General features: G+C 40.2%; 1 protein-coding gene across 2 annotated transcripts in view; it reads right to left on the bottom strand.

Moving 5' to 3' along the window:
- Positions 1–1,002: 1,002 nt before the first annotated feature.
- The window catches only part of SNAP25 (synaptosome associated protein 25), a 59,636-nt gene continuing 44,865 nt past the window's right edge, over positions 1,003–15,773 (bottom strand). Inside the window, exons 5-7 of one of the 2 annotated variants that reach the window (XM_019612609.2) lie at positions 7,224–7,341; positions 2,905–3,030; positions 1,003–1,294 (exon numbers count right to left, since the gene is read on the bottom strand). In XM_019612609.2, coding sequence (XP_019468154.1) covers positions 1,018–1,294; positions 2,905–3,030; positions 7,224–7,341 — 521 coding nt within the window. In that variant the 3' untranslated portion in view covers positions 1,003–1,017. Of the gene's footprint in view, positions 1,295–2,904; positions 3,031–6,966; positions 7,085–7,223; positions 7,342–15,773 lie in introns of both variants that reach the window. The other variant, XM_010706628.3, reaches the window with a different exon arrangement.

Here is a 15,773-nt window from a genome sequence, read left to right on the forward strand (position 1 = left end):
TTTGTGTGTGTGTGTGTGCGTGTATGCATGTGTATATGTGTGCATACTAGGCTCTGGTATAATTAATTGACATGAAAACAGGCATGGACATCCTGCTTATCTGAGAAGGTTTGCACGTGCCAGAAGGCAGAAGAGTACAAGCTCTACCGTTTATGGTCAGCATTAACTCTAAGCAGCACATGTAAGTCCTTGGGTTAGATCCTCAGGCTGTGTAAATCTCAGCTGAAGTCAAGTGTTGTATTGATTTTACACCAGATGAAGATCTAGCCTCTTATGTCACTTCAGCCTGACTGCCTGTGCCTGGAGCGCTGCCAGTGTGAATGCAGATGGCTTGCGGATCTTGAGATGTGAGTGTGGCAGTGAGATCCCAGCCAGGTTTGGAGGGTGCTGCTTTATGCTTCAGAAATCTGCAATGCAGGTCTGGCACTGGAACAGCGCTTTCTACCTTTTTAGCTGGTGATATCACAGTAGAAATACTGAGCTTCTAGACTTCACCAGGCCCATGTATGGTCTAGTTCTATGTACACACACCAAGAGAGCTGGTGGATGTGTTGTAATGTGATTATAATCAGGCAGTATGACAAGCCTAGCTGGACTGTTAACATGCAGCAAAGCCTTGCTTAATGCATCCCCATCCTCTTTTTGTGACTGGTCCTCTAAAGAAGCAATCCTAAATCTAAATTCTACATCACTTGTGCAGTTTATGAGGGAAGGAAAGTCCGGGAAGGCTTAAAATATGTCAGGGAGTGCCAGGGTCCAAATTCCACGGTTCTGCACAACTCAGGGTATTTGTCCTTTCTCAATACCCTTGCAGAAGTAGTCTTTATGTGAGCTAAGGGGTCTCCTCACTAGCTGTTGTCTTGCAAACCCAAAAATGCTGCTTCAACCAACTGGCACTGAAAGTTACTAAAGATCCACAGCAGTAAGCTCTGCTTTGGCCCAAAGATGTGGAAGGAGAAGAGAGAGGAGCGCTAGCAGTTATTTCTGTCATCTGTCCTTCTCTGAGCAGAATTAAAACTACAGAACAATCTCTTCTAAGGAGCTGAGAGCCAGCTGGTAGACACATCTGCCCTTCTTATGCACAGCCTGTGCTTGCAGAAGGGAAAACACTGCCCTTTTTGGGGTTCTCTTAGAAATGTCAGTTCTTACCTTCTCCATGATCCTGTCAATCTGGCGATTCTGTGTGTCGATCTCATTGCCCATGTCCAGGGCCATGTGACGTAAGTTGCCAATGATGCCGCTGACCTGCTCAAGGTTCTCATCCATTTCATTTTCCCGGGCATCATTTGTTACCCTTGAAGTAATAAAACCAACCAATTATTTGAAGCAAGGGGAGAAGAGATTCCCCTGAAACTGATTCACCCCAAACCTCTACTGCATCCTCCCTTGCCTGTCAGCTGTGGAGCATGCTACAGTGCTCAGCTTTGAAAAAAGGGGATTATTAAGTAGCTGTCCTGAAAACCTTCACATGCTTGTTTTTTGGATGCTGGGATTAATTATCTGAGTTTGTCACTCTCAATTTGTACTGTTCATTCCTTCTGCTCCTAAAAGTGTTGCTGTCTGAGCTTGTCTGTACCACTTATTACATCTCCTTGCTAGCAATGGGCTTTCTCAAAAGATGTGGAAGAATGAAAGGACGCTTCATTTGGATCTGTGTGTGATTACAGTGTGGGAAATGCCAGAGGGCAGTGGAACTAAAGCTGTAGCAGCTGCTTGTGTTCAACCACACAGGATACTGTTCATTCTTCACGGACTTGGGGCTTGCCAAAATATTGGGCAAGAAAATCCTGACCCAACCTTGTATTTACTTAAATTTGTTTTCAATATTTAGAATCAAACTTTCCCAGTTTATTTGTCTTTTGTCTGTCCTCTTAGCCCCATCTTTTACAGTTGCTTGCACTTGATTAAGGACCAAGTTCAGTGCTCCCAGGACTGAAGAGGCACATGAAGATTGGCACTTGGAAATGTTTCCCACTCATAAAATGACTGCTTTGAGTCTCTTGTGTAATTTGTCTTCACTGAGGTGCTAAAAGGGCACTACAAGCTATTCGTGGAAGAATTACGCCGTGGCATAACTTTCTTGACTGCTATTCTGTTAGCATGCCCCAGCATTTGCTTTGATGGGGCTGCCATCCACCAATAATAAAAAAAGTGAATGGCAGACCCAGCAAGCTTAAATGGCAACTCCATCCCACGCTCCAGATTGTATGACAGCATTGTTTCTATCGCATTGATTTCCTTTTATCACAGCAGCCAAAAAAAAGGGGGGGATAATAGTTTTTGGAAAAGATAATTAATCCAGCATCCTTAATCTTCAGGCATCAAAGCTTTGCCTACTGATATGCCTTTCTCCATTCAGCTGATAACATTGTCATCTAAACACATGCTCTATAAGCACTGTACTCAGTATGTAGTTGTTGTTGAATCCCCATATACTGGAGAAAGTTTGCAGTTTAGTTGCCATTAGTATAGCTGTGTATTTCAAAGTAGCTTTCACCTGAGTGCCAGGGATTGCCACTGAAGGGTAAATGTTTCCACATGGTTTTGGCTTTTGGGCAGCTGAGGAATGGGGCATCATTCCCTGTTCAGTGAGATTCTCTGGATGATCATGAGTAGGGAAGTGGTTTTCTCAAAAACTATTTACCTCTGGTAGAAATTGTACTTCAAGTTTTGTGCTTGGCTTTGCTTTGGCAGAGAGCCTAAGGCTCTTTTCTTTTAGAAAAGAAAGGAAGAGCTGCTGAATGCTTTAGTGCATGGTTACCCAGTGACACTGTGGGACCATCACGTTACCTAGTGTCACTGAAGGAGTTAACAAGTGTCACAGAACTCATGACCATATGGAAGAAATCTAAATGTATCAGTGGCAAGGAAAATAGAGAGAAAACAGTGGATAAAAAGGCTCACCTGCGGATAAAGCCACCACTGATGGCCATCTGCTCCCGTTCATCTACAACACGTGCAGGCTGGCTGGCTACAACGCCATCCTGATTATTGCCCCAGGCTTTTTTGTAAGCATCACTTGATTTAAGCCTATGCAAAAAAGTTGATGAGTAACAAAGCATCCAGTGGACAAGGACAAATGCAAAATTTTACTTCTCCAAGCTAGAAGCTGAATCAAGCAAATGAGTTTTCAGAGGGTCATTGATTGTATACCGATATATCATAACCCTGAGTAAAAGGATGGTTTTTTGTTTAGGTTAGTTTTTGTTTTTTAACTTTACTGCCACAACAACTGTGATGGTCAGAGGTTTAGTATCCAATAGGGTGAATTGCAACTTTTAAGTCCACAACACTTCACACAAGTTTTTGGATGTTGACTGAGTTTCCAGAAAGGAAAAAGAAAAAAAAGAAGAAAAAAAATGAGAGAGAAGAAATACAGATAAGTAGAAAACACTGTTTCATTTCAGTGACACATACGTTGTGACATCAAACACAGAGAACGTATTGGCAGACAGACATAAAAACATAACTGCCAAGTATAGTGTGTACATCACATCACAGCAACACACCCTCTTAGAGTAAAAAGGATTTGGCTAGACTTTAACATTTTACAATGCAGAACATTGGGCTTTTGCTGTTGTTAACGTATATGTGGCATAAGAGGCAGTTAAAGCCCCTAACCTTTTCCAAAGTGCTTCGGGAATTATTTTATCATAAAATTCATAGGGTTTGTTAGATTTTCAAATAATATATCGGTACATGAAAATAGTAATCATACATCTACAGTTGATGTACAAACCTTTGTCCACAGAGACAAAAAGTAAAATAGGCAGAAGTGAAATGAGTGCAGGAGAAAAGAATAGATACAAGCAATCTAGCATCAGAAAGGGAAGTTTTTCTACATTTTCTTCATGCACCAGCTACAGGCATGAATAAGAAGTAAAGCATTCTCACTAAGCACAGTTGCTCCAATAGTTCGTCATACTCTTAATGCATCAGCAGTAACAGCCTTCACAATAAGCAAGACACAGGCAAAAATGGATCATTACTTCCTTCAGGATTTTTAAACTACAGGACTTTATAGTAGCCTATCACGGTATTTGTTATATTTGTTATTCACTTTCAAAGAGCCATTTTTGACTGAGCTGCCGTGGACAGAAAATTAAAATCCAGGCATACCTTCAGTGGCAGATTAGCATGTGTAGCATATTTAGGGTTGCTGCATTGGAGCTGTCAGACAAGATTGAACACTTAAACAAGACAGCATGAGTGTTGAGGATCTGTATCTGCAAATTCTTGATTTTATTCTAGAAATGGAGCAGTTTTCAACAGACTTCTTGGGAACTGCAAATCCCCATATTTTCCCTGTTCTTCAGTCAGCAACAGTCAGTCATATAAACAGCCCTGTGGCTTGGATTTTGGGAGAGAAACAGCATGCTTCTGGGGACTTCAGGAAAGAACACAACAAACTCATCTCTGGTTTTATATTCTTTCCTTGCCCCCTGAAGGAGCTCTGTATCTGTTAAGCCTGAAGATGTGTTGCATCCTTCCATATAGAATTAAAATACAGATGCAAAGAGGATATTTCCCAAATAGTCAACTGTTGTTTCGTTGCTTACTTTCTATTAAATTTGTGAAGAGTTAGAAAGAGGATGCTTGGCTTATTTCTTCTTAGATCTCTGAAACTAACAATTGAGTCTCACATTACTAGAAATAAGTGAAAGTAGCTCTCATATATTTACAGATATTTGTCTGCTCTTTAGACCCACACAACTCAGAGTCTACATTAGAAGTGAATGATTTGATGTACCCAGAGCCCAACCTCTATTTTCTTGTGGAGTTGCAATTAATACAGGTGGAGCCTGGGCCTGCTCAAGGTCAGTAGCATTTGTCCTTTTGACTGCAGTCTAGCCTAAGTTTAATGACATGGGCATGGTGGCTCTTCTAAGAATGGAGTTTCAAGCTTTACATTTTGATATGACTCACTGAGTTATATTCACAGCAGAGTACAATTATATGTGAAACAGTTAATCTTTATGAAATATGTGCATTTAATTTACCACTAACCAGAAAAGCACTAAGAGATCATGGTGATACTAATGCTCAGAACTATCTGGATTTCTCTCCCTCCTACACTACACTTTTCAGAATGTCATCTTATTTGTACCAGTTGGTTCCTGGCACGGTGATTAAAGGAACAGCTACAGAAGCATTGTTCATCCATATTTTGTTTCTAAACATGTTCATTGATTAGCAGTGCTAGATTATGAAATAGGACTGCAGTCTGCAGAGGCAGAATACTGCCTTATAGCCGGGATGATACACCTTGAAAAATGAACACTGTATGCATACAGTATTTTCCTGTTCTTGCACCTATTGATTTCATGATACTGCAATCATTGTGCTAAATGCTTCAGTGCCATGTGTCAGCTACTAACCCCATCCATGCCACAGGTCTGGCTGTCAGTTCAGAGCAGCCTTTCCTACAGAATAAAACAATTAAATCTGCTCTGAAAAATGAAGATGCTTGCAAAATACATGATGATTTTTTGTGCTTCAGGGAAGAACTTTTGTTGTTGGCATATGCTCCAGGAGGAGCAAGATGCTGTCTTGGCTTGTTCCTCTTTAGCTTGCAACAGCTTTTAGAGTGTGGGAGTGTCTCAGGTACTGCTGCATACTTCTGTACCTACAGCTCTCCTGCACTTGTTCAACTGCCTGTTCTAATTCAGAAGGCTATCAGGGATGCAGCCAATATCAGAGCTGGAACTGACTGCAGGAGGGCCCACTCAAAAGGTCTATGTGTGTGTGTCCTTCTTTCCATGCCTTATTGCCTCTCTCCCACTCTGTATATCAAGGCAATAGCATACATATTCTGTGCAGACTGTTTACCTCCGCAAAGTATTTGTAGCTGGGTACGCAGGAGCAAAACTAATTTTGAAATCTAAGGCAGTAACTGCATTGTGTCCCAAGGGAATTCTCTTCAAAATAGATCAGGATTGAGAAGGCAGAAATCCAGTCATAATCTTTCTGTTCTGGGCCAAATTTCCACCGAATTCCATGGCAGCTCACTTTCATTTGATCTGGATAATCTTTGTAGGACTGACTATGAAGAAAGCATCTGTGCCATGCAGGAAGAGAGTACAGTACTGCAGAACCACTGCTCTCTGCCTTGTTTTCTGTACAGTGTCTGGCCAATCACTTATAAATGCTTTCACTGTAACCTATCTGATTGCTGACTCACTGTATGCTGGGTTTGCTGTTCCTTGAGGACTTTTGGTCTGCCCACTTTGTCCCCCTCTTCCTACACCACATAACAGTACTTCACATTTTCATCTGGCACTTAAAACAAGCTTTGCATTACCAGAGGACAGTTTCGTTCAAAAGTGATGGCATGCAAGCACATTTGATACATTTCAACATTTCTCCTTAGTGTACGTGCTACCCAAATGAGATAATTTTTTTTGCTTGGATTTTCTCAAATCTGGTTGTTTATGACAGGATAAAAACCATTTCAAATTGAGTTCCAATCGTGAAATGTCATGTCTTCTTCAGTTTTGTCAAGAACAATTTCTGTTGAACAACGAGAAGTATGGTTTTCATCTATAATTTTGACCAGTGTTTATTATTGCCTCTTCTGCATTTTTAAACTATAGGGTTTTTTTGTTGTTCCTTATTAAACTTGTTTGCAAAAATGTTTTAAAATTTAGGACCTCCAGGAATAAAGTAGCTCCAGTGGTTTTGATCTCGGGAAAATGGAACCACTCAGTACACTTTGTGTAAAATGTTGAAAGTTATACCATTAGAAGGTGTCAACAGTGAAGCTTTCACTGCAGTATGCCTGATTTTAATGCATCTACAGTAATTTCCAGTCACTTGTCTATGCTATGAGATGAATGCGTTTGAACCAGAATCGTTCTTTCTGCATGCCACATGCTCATCCTGTCCATGTGCCTAGCAAGGATGAGCTTCACAAGGCCTTTGGGATCAGCCTTAAGTGCTCAAAGAGATGAGGCAGGCAGCACCTACTTGTTACATGGACAGACACAAAGACCACAGAATTTTCCTAGGTCCGTCAAATTCTTTTCTGCTTCTTTCATGTCCTTATTGATTTGGTCCATTCCCTCTTCGATGCGTTCCAGTTGTTCTGATTAAACACAAGTATTTTATCCCCACAGAATGAAGCAGATGGAAAAGGACAAAGAAAAAAAAGACAAAAACTTCAGACATTCACTGTGACAAAAAAAACTGGACACCACATAGCAGAGCCGGTACCCAGTACCTACTTGTTACAAGGACATATGAAAAGGCCACAGCATTTCCCTAAATCTTTTAAATTTTTCTCGGCCTCCTTCATGTCTTGGTTGATATGGTTCATGCCTTCTTCAACACGATCGAGTTGTTCTGGTCAGGACAAAGGGATGACAGTGTGGAATGAATTGTATTTTTGTTTGTTTGTTTTTGTCTTCAACAGAACGTGAAAAATGACCATGTGGATCTGAATCAGTAATGACGTTACAATGCATTAATCCAATCTGATGCATTGTTAACATGATGTAAGCCGTTCTGGATGCCAAAGATGTTTTTTACTAATATGGAAAGAGTAAAACAATGGAGGAAGATGTTCAAAATATATTAATCTGAGCAAGATGTAATGATGTAGAAAGTAAGGGTTATAAACTTTAAGGTCCAGAAACATAATACAATGCACCACTTACTAAGACACCAATGACATCCAAGAGAAAGCAAGATAAAATGTTATTATTTTGCATTTATTCATGTTAATACAAGAGAAAAGGAACTTTCCATGGAAAATACCTCAGTTACTTACGCTTACAAGTGCCTTGGAATTAGGTGAGGTGTGTCAGTGTAATTGCTTGGGTTAGTGGGGACTGAGTGAGACAATTGGCAGTAACAAGACCAGAGGTGGTGGTGCGAGCTGTTAAGAGCTATGTCCAAGTACTCCTTTTTCCAGGGGCTGAGAAAACTGAAGCCCACCTCTCTGATTGGCTTTGGAGGTCAATCTCAAATCTGCATATGGCTTTGAGGCTGATTTTCTTTCTTGCATGAATGCTGCAAATCAGGAGTAACTCCTGCAAACAGAGAGCAACTACAGCCACCACAGGAGCCTGATACTGAAAGAGGACCACCAGCTGTGGCATACATTTTCTGTCCCCAATTTTATGAAAATAAACAATAGGTAAAGAGTAAGATTTTTCAATGGGGTCACTTCTGATTTGCTCCGGGGCAAGTGACTGAAGCATCAAGTGCAGTAAACAGCCTAAAACCAGCACTGTCTCTGCTGGCATTAAAGAGAATTTGTCTTATTTCTGCTTAAGGTTGACAATGATTTAGTCTTCTCTTAGTGACTTAAAGGTTCAGAATAACTTACTGTGTTAGAGAAACAGAATGCCATGATGTAAAATTGTAGAACCAGATTCTCCAGTGATGTAAATACATAAACAGATATTGGATCCAGTGGGATTGGGGATCTTATGTGGAGTTTGTGGTATTTTACACTGGTGGAAAAGCTTCAACATTTGTTGAAGATAAACTCAAGTACTACATGTGATGAGAAAATTACTTGGAGTGGCATTTCAATGCAGTAAATATATGTATATACCTAAGGAGTCTGTGAAACAATCACATTCCTGTTCCCTGTATTGAGAAGAAAAAATATAAACACAGAATTTGAATTGAGAGGAAAGGGACTAAGACAGCATTGGTTACAGGAGAAATCCAATGTCATCCCTGACATTAATTGAGCTCTGCCAAGAATTAAAAAAAAAAAAAAAGGAAAAAAAAGAAAATATTTTAGAAAAAAAAAAATCATGTGCCTATTGACGTCAGTATGAAACTCCTCCTGATTTGTTTGAGAACATGAATAGGCCTAATTTCTTACTTGGGCTTCTAATAACAATGGAGGCTTAGATTTTCAAAGCTGTCTGGGGGATTTGGATGCTCAATTCCCATTAAAATGAATTGTATTTAATTAATTTTAATGAGAGTTGGGCATCTCACCCCTAGAGGGCCTTGAAAATACTGTCCTAAATTATTCAAGCTGAAATAATTCAAATACTGGACTTAAAATGTTTGCTTAATCCTTGCATGAAGCTGGATTTGGAGAAGAAGTGCCATGTCAGCATTGCTGGCTGCATCTGCTCTTCAGCTGTCAGTTCTCCTTCTTCCCAGCTGGATGTGCCTGCCTCCTGATGGCATGGGCATTATGGACCCCAATTCCAGGGGGTTCAGAATTACCTGGCAGTGTCCTCTAAAAGGAGCACATATATTGTGAGCAAAGTATTGGGAAACAGAGAAGGAAATCTGAAAGGTACATTACTCAAGTTTTGCCAGATAGATAATCTACTGAGAAAATAACTAGAATCACAGAATCGTTAAGGTTGGAAAAGGCTTTTTAAGATCATCAAATCTGAGATGATCCCCACCATGCCCACTATCCCATGTTCCTCAGTGCCACATCTCCATGGTTCTTGAACACCTCCAGAGACAGTGACTCCATCACCTCCCTGGGCAGCCTGTGCCACTGCCTCACCACTCTTTCTGAGAAGAATTTTTTCCTAATATCCAACCTGAATCTGTCCTGGCACAACTTAAGGCCACTACTTCTCATCCTCTCACTGTTACCTGGGAGAAGAGGCAGACCCCTACCTTGCAACAACCTCCTTTCAGGCAGTTATAGAGATCAGTGTCTTCCCTGAGCCTCCTCTTCTCCAGACTGAACCATCCCTGTTCCCTCAGCTGCTCCCCATCACACCTGTGCTACAAAATCTTCACAGCTTCTTTGGCTTTCCCTGGACACACTCCAGGGCCCCAATGTCTTTCTTGTAATGAATGTATTTCTTGTAGAGGTACTAGGTTGTATTGTTTTAAAGCCCACTGTAATTTTACATTTTGGTGTGGGTGCTTGAGCAGAAGCAGTACTTCATGTTTGTACCCACAGTTTGTACCCACAGATTGTGAATCTCACCAGAACTGCAAGTACATGGTAGAAGATGGTATTCCTCCAAGCTCTCCTGCTCCTCACTAGCTCTAAGTCTTGTGCAGCTGGGCAGCACTCTTGCTCTGGGAGGCAGTGGTGGGAGTGTGAGTTGGCTTTTCTGCTGGTTTATGCAACATGAAGGGAATTGCTAAATTTCCATTGCAAATTCCCTCTTTTTGCTCTTGAGAGCTGTTTGCAGAGCCTAGCTGGTTCTCAGGGCTCTCAATTAAAAGGATGTTACCAGATGTTATTTGACACTGTGGGGACAAGAGGTACTGACCTCTCTTCCAACTTTGCTGTCTGTATTTTCCTAACCTTAGTTGGGCAATAGAAATGTCAGATGAGACTGCAGGGATCAATTGTAGATAAGGTACCACTGGTTAGCTTCTAGTGCAAGCATGTTTCCTTGCTCAGATCTCTGAAGCCAAGAGTGTAGAAGTGCATTTTGAGCTTTTTTTTATTTTTCCTGTTTCCTATTCTGCCTGAATAGATGAGTATTAATTGAAGATTATATTTGACATGACTTAAAGACTTTTGTTTAAGGTATGGCTCTCTCCAGGAGTCTGGCTTAATTTAGCTTTCTTTAGGATTTGTCTGATGCTTATAGTATTTCTTGAAAGAGACTCATAACTAATTTATCTTCCACTGAAGGAAACCTCATCAATGTAAAAAGACTATGCCACGTGTGTAGCCCAGAAGTCTAGACAGTTCTTAAAACCAGTTTCTAGTTGATAATACAGTGGACAGCACTGTTAGCTGGTTTAAATCAGCATAGTGATGCTGGCTTCATGAAGCAACACCAGTTCATACCTGTCAAAGTTCTGGTCTCACAGGCAAGTAAATAGATTCATGAATCTAATCACAATTATTGAGGCATAAATATTATAGAGGAATTAACTTAATGGGGTCGCTCTTTGTTTAGGTATGAATGATATTAAAATCTCGCCCAGAATGAATCACTGTTGGCAAGTAATTAGATGATTATCAAAAGCTTAATTTGTTGTTCTCAAAGACCTCCCCTAGTCCAACTTTGTGCATTGTATTAAAGGTCTTAAGAAAGACAGTCTGCTGGCAAATACTGCCATGAACCTAAGCAAACTCACACCAGCAAAGATCATATTCTTTATCACTAATTTACAGAAGCACTTCAAGATTGGAGCTCAAACATTTTTTGATAGTTTGTTGCGGTGTTCTTTAAATATATTATGCCTGCATGTACATTTATATACATATATATCATATGTATGGCATATAAGATACCTGGCACTGCCTCAGTCTGGCGGCAGAATACACATTAGTGGTGTGTTCATTCTGATTTCCTTCTTTCTTTCTTTCTTTCTTTTTTTTTCTTCCCCCAGGAAACTGCTAAATAGTAGTCCCTTTTGCATATTGATACTATTCTAGTCTGAGAATGCCACTTTAATTAAAATATAGTGGCCATATTTCTGCTTTCAAATCTTACAGCAAACTGATGGCAGGCCTTAGGATTTATGCAAGGGTATATTTTTTTAACCTATATGATTACACTTTTGAATTACTTCTGTATCAACACTGCAAGCATCTGAGGTACTATACGCTTGCTCGGCTAGTTTTATGGCATCATTTGCCAGTGATCTTCTATAACAGCTTGGCAAATCCCTTCTCTGTGGCTGATCCCTGGGGAAGTGGCTGGAAGGGGGCAACAGTGGTGAGGGCATCCCTGAGCTTCTCCTTTGGCTTCTTGAGAAAAAACAGCTGCAAAAGCATCTTTAGCACAATGTTGGATTAAGAACAGGGCAGGGACAATATGGTGGTGCTTCACCTTTGCATCCCCATCTGCAGTTCATAAAAAATATTCTTCAACCAATATTTGGGCCTGGGCTTTCGGAATTTCAGTTAAATGCCTTTGAAGAAGGGAGCTTGCTCCTTCAATGAAGAAATGTGGAATGAAGCAATTTCCACCAAGGACAATTTTAATTTTTTTTTCTTTAAAAAAGGACATTTGAGAGTACATTTTAATCATAATTGCATACCAAGAGGGTTGAGTTAGAAAGAGAGTCAGCAGATTAACAATTTCCAATGATAGCTGGTGATCCAGTTTTCCACAAAGAATCATTTTGGATCAAAGCACATTTCTAGAACAGCCTTTTTAGATATCCTGAGCTGTGACCTAGCTCCACTCTGAAAGGCTTTGCAAAGCATGCATACGAATGGAAGAAAGCTGGTGGGGAGCGCTTGTGAGCCCATGTCAAGTGGTACTAAAAATAACAGTAGACAAGGCACAACCTGCAATTGTGGGGGATCTGTTTGTCTTTTGTTCTGCACTACACTTGCAACATAATTAATGCTATTTTCCCTGTAGAATCTGGATTTTTTATTTTTTACTAACTAGCAAATCATTTCTAACTGTGATCAGCTCAGCTCATAGGTGTTGTTGGAGCACCTCTAGCAATTTTGCTTCTAACATCTCACTGCCTATCTCAAACTGGAAGTTCCATACAAAATGACAAAAGCTTTATTTTGAGGCTGGCAGCACACTGGAATAAGCTGCCCAGAGAGGTTATGGAATCTCCTTCCCTGGAGATACAGGAAATAGACCTGAATGCTTTCTTGTGTAACCTACTGTAGGGAACCTGTCTTAATGCAGGGCATTGGACTTCCTGATACCTGGAGGTCTCTTCCAACCCCTGGGATTCTGTGATCAATTTTTGTGCTAGGTGTTAAATAGGAGATAAGCTGGAGAAGAGGCCTGCATGCAGGCTTAGCTTTCAAGAGGAAAGAAATTGTAATTATGTTTATATTCACTGCAGTTATTTCCCCAGAGCTGCAGAAACAGGTCAGCCATAACTGATGGAAAAACTTTAAAATTCAAAATTAATGGAAGAACTGTAGAGAGCTCAGCTGGCAAGGTCCCAGCCCTTTTACATGGGGGATCTCCTGGTTATTCCGAAGTTTTGTCTCCATACTTCAGTTTGATCTGGTGTATAGAGGTATTGGGTAAGCTAAGTTACTCTACTCATGGGCAAGGTGCTTGTGCACATGCAGTTTCTTTTAAGGTTTGGTTGCATTGACACTTTTTTGGCAGCTATCAAAGTTGTGGATTTTCCTCAATCTTGGCATGGATGAAAAAGGGCTGTGTGAATACTGTTGTTACTGGACATACTTTCTTTCCTGCCTCACTTTGAATACAAGAACAAAATTTCTTAGTAATGAATGAGTAATATGCATGAGCGTATCACCATATATAAAAAAAAAAACCACCCATCCCCCTACAATTCTGTGATTCTGTGATTCTGTGATAGTCCAGACTACTCTGCCTCCCAATTGTCACAGTGTGATGGGAGTTTCTGAGAAGGAAATTCCCTCCCATTGGTAGAAGAAAGCTGCTGTTCTGCTTGCACCAGTTCAGCAGTCCAGGTTTATCTTTGTATTTCTGCTTTGTACTATCGATTTCATTTTTACAGTCTGTTTTTAACCAGCATGCATGCAAATGTTAACATTTTTTCCAAGCCAGAGTGTTTTAAAGACATATTTTGAAAAGGACACCAGTTGTCACTCCTCAATAATACTTTGTTGTGTGACATTTTTAATATGGAATTTCAACATTTTAGTTTAAAAAGTTGTATGAATATATAATTTATATATATGTATATATGTATATTTAGTTAAATGGGAGACTCAATATCGGGTTTGAAAAAAAAACACATAAGCATTATGGATGCAGGTAGGCTCTGGGAAAGGCTTCCTCACTGTTGTAAACAATCTCATTCAAGAAGAACCTCATCTCATTCCTGTGGGCTCCCCAATGGAAAGATAGTGTGAAATGGGCTTGGGTGAGAATACCCGACCCAAAAAGTGGTAGTTCTGTTTTGCCGAGGGACTACTTCCTGAGTGGTGCACATGACACAGTGGAAGAAAGGGACAGCATCCAGAGGGACCTGGGAAGATTTAGGTTAGATGTTGGAAGGAAATTCTTTACTCAGAGAGCAGTGAGGCCCTGGCACTGCTGCCCAGAGCTGTGGGTGCCCCATCCTTGGAGGTGCTCCAGGCCAGGTTGGAAGGCCCTGGGGATTGGAACAATATGATCTTTATGGCCAGGTTGGAAGGCCCATGGCATGGGATTGGAACTATATGATCTTTATGGACCCCTCCAACCTAAGCCATTCTGTGATTCTGTACTCCAAGAGCTCACTCAGATTCCCAGTGACTTTGGAGGGCACCAGAAGAGGCTACTAGTTTTCTTGGCAGCCCCATTCTCTGTGAAACGGGAGTAATGAAAGCTCTCGGAAAGCTGCACTTTTCTGGAGGGTCACAGTAGACTCTGTGATCTGTTGCACCAAACTGTTAGGCAATAGGAGCTAGCCAGACTAGCTCTTTTCTGTGCCTTTACTGTCTAAGTGCCTCACATTGCAGTCCCAAAGACTTATGCTTATGGTATCAGAAAATGAGTTCTACTTTGTTCTACTTAGATTGGGTTAACTCAAGATGCTTTTCTTGTGAAGCATGTTTAACTTCAAAGCAAACTATTTTGTAAAGAAACCTAGAAACAGAGCTTCGAGCTCTGCAACGATTAGATATTCTTCTTGCCGCCCACTGGAAAGATCAATGTCATGGTTTTTGTCTGTTTAACACCTAATAATCTAAAGCGACTTGTACAGTCAGCTGAAAAGAGATCACATGACAGTGTTAGCAAATTATTTCCTTAATCTGATAATCTGTTGAGACATCCATGAGTTGCACAGATTGCACTAATTACAGAGGGTTCAAAGTAATCATTACTGTACTTTGCCCAATAATAGATGTCCTTTATCGCTAAAGCAGAATAAAATAAATAAATAAATCAGGCATTATCACAGATACATATGGCTAAAATGGACAAACCAAAATTAAACATTTAACACGGTGATTAAAATATTCCCAGGGTTTGTAGCACTTGGTAAGCTGTTTCCATTGGGAAACCCATGCTGTATAGTCACAAGCTTAATTTACTGAACCACTTAAGGCATGACCGTAACCAACTTAAGGAGATTTTTAAGTTGTCTGATTCTTTCCTTTAAGTATCAACTAATTGTGTCTCTGGCCATACAACACACATTCCAGCTTCCACGGTCAGTAGGAGTTTAACATTGAGGTGCCTGGACTCCTGGGAGCTCAGTGGCACCAACCTCAGTGCCTTGGCTCCCACTGACTTCCTTCCTAGCATGGCTAGGTGAGATAACTCAAGTGCACAGGGCTTGTCAGTAGTACTCCAAGAGCACTCCAAAGTTTAAAAAAAAAACAAAAAACACAAAATTAAGGTTAAAAATAAAATAAATACCCCTAGCAGTCTGTGGAAAAACAAGTTAGAGAAAAGGAACGTACTTTTCCAAAGCAAAATGCGAGGGTAGTGGGTAGTTAGAGGTACCGGTACAGTTTCTGCTGATCTACTTCTGAGTTAAATCGCTAGAAACACCTGGCTATTTACAGAATTTCTCTGACAATATTTGTGATGTATTTCGTTGTATAATTCATTTCTGGAACAAAGCACATTATCTACACAGGTGCTGTCTGTTTCAATATAAATAACATCTTTTCTTCTGTATTCAGTGACAGTTCTACTGCCATTGTTCAGGAAATAAAAAATATCCATAGATAACAAAATATGCTCTGTAATATTTTTCTTGTCAAGACAAACTGATGAGAAAAATATTTGGTTAGTTTAAATTCTTTTCCTTAAAAGGGAAACATAATACAAGAAGCAATAATATGCATACATAAAGGCAAACAGAAGAAACTACTTTCTATTTAGGTCCTTTTATTATTTTTCTTTCATTTTAGTGCCAGGGAAGCAGAGATGTAACAGATGAGAAGAACTTGT

This window comes from Meleagris gallopavo, chromosome 2, assembly GCF_000146605.3.
Source record: "Meleagris gallopavo isolate NT-WF06-2002-E0010 breed Aviagen turkey brand Nicholas breeding stock chromosome 2, Turkey_5.1, whole genome shotgun sequence".
NCBI classification, from domain to species: Eukaryota; Metazoa; Chordata; class Aves; order Galliformes; family Phasianidae; genus Meleagris; species Meleagris gallopavo.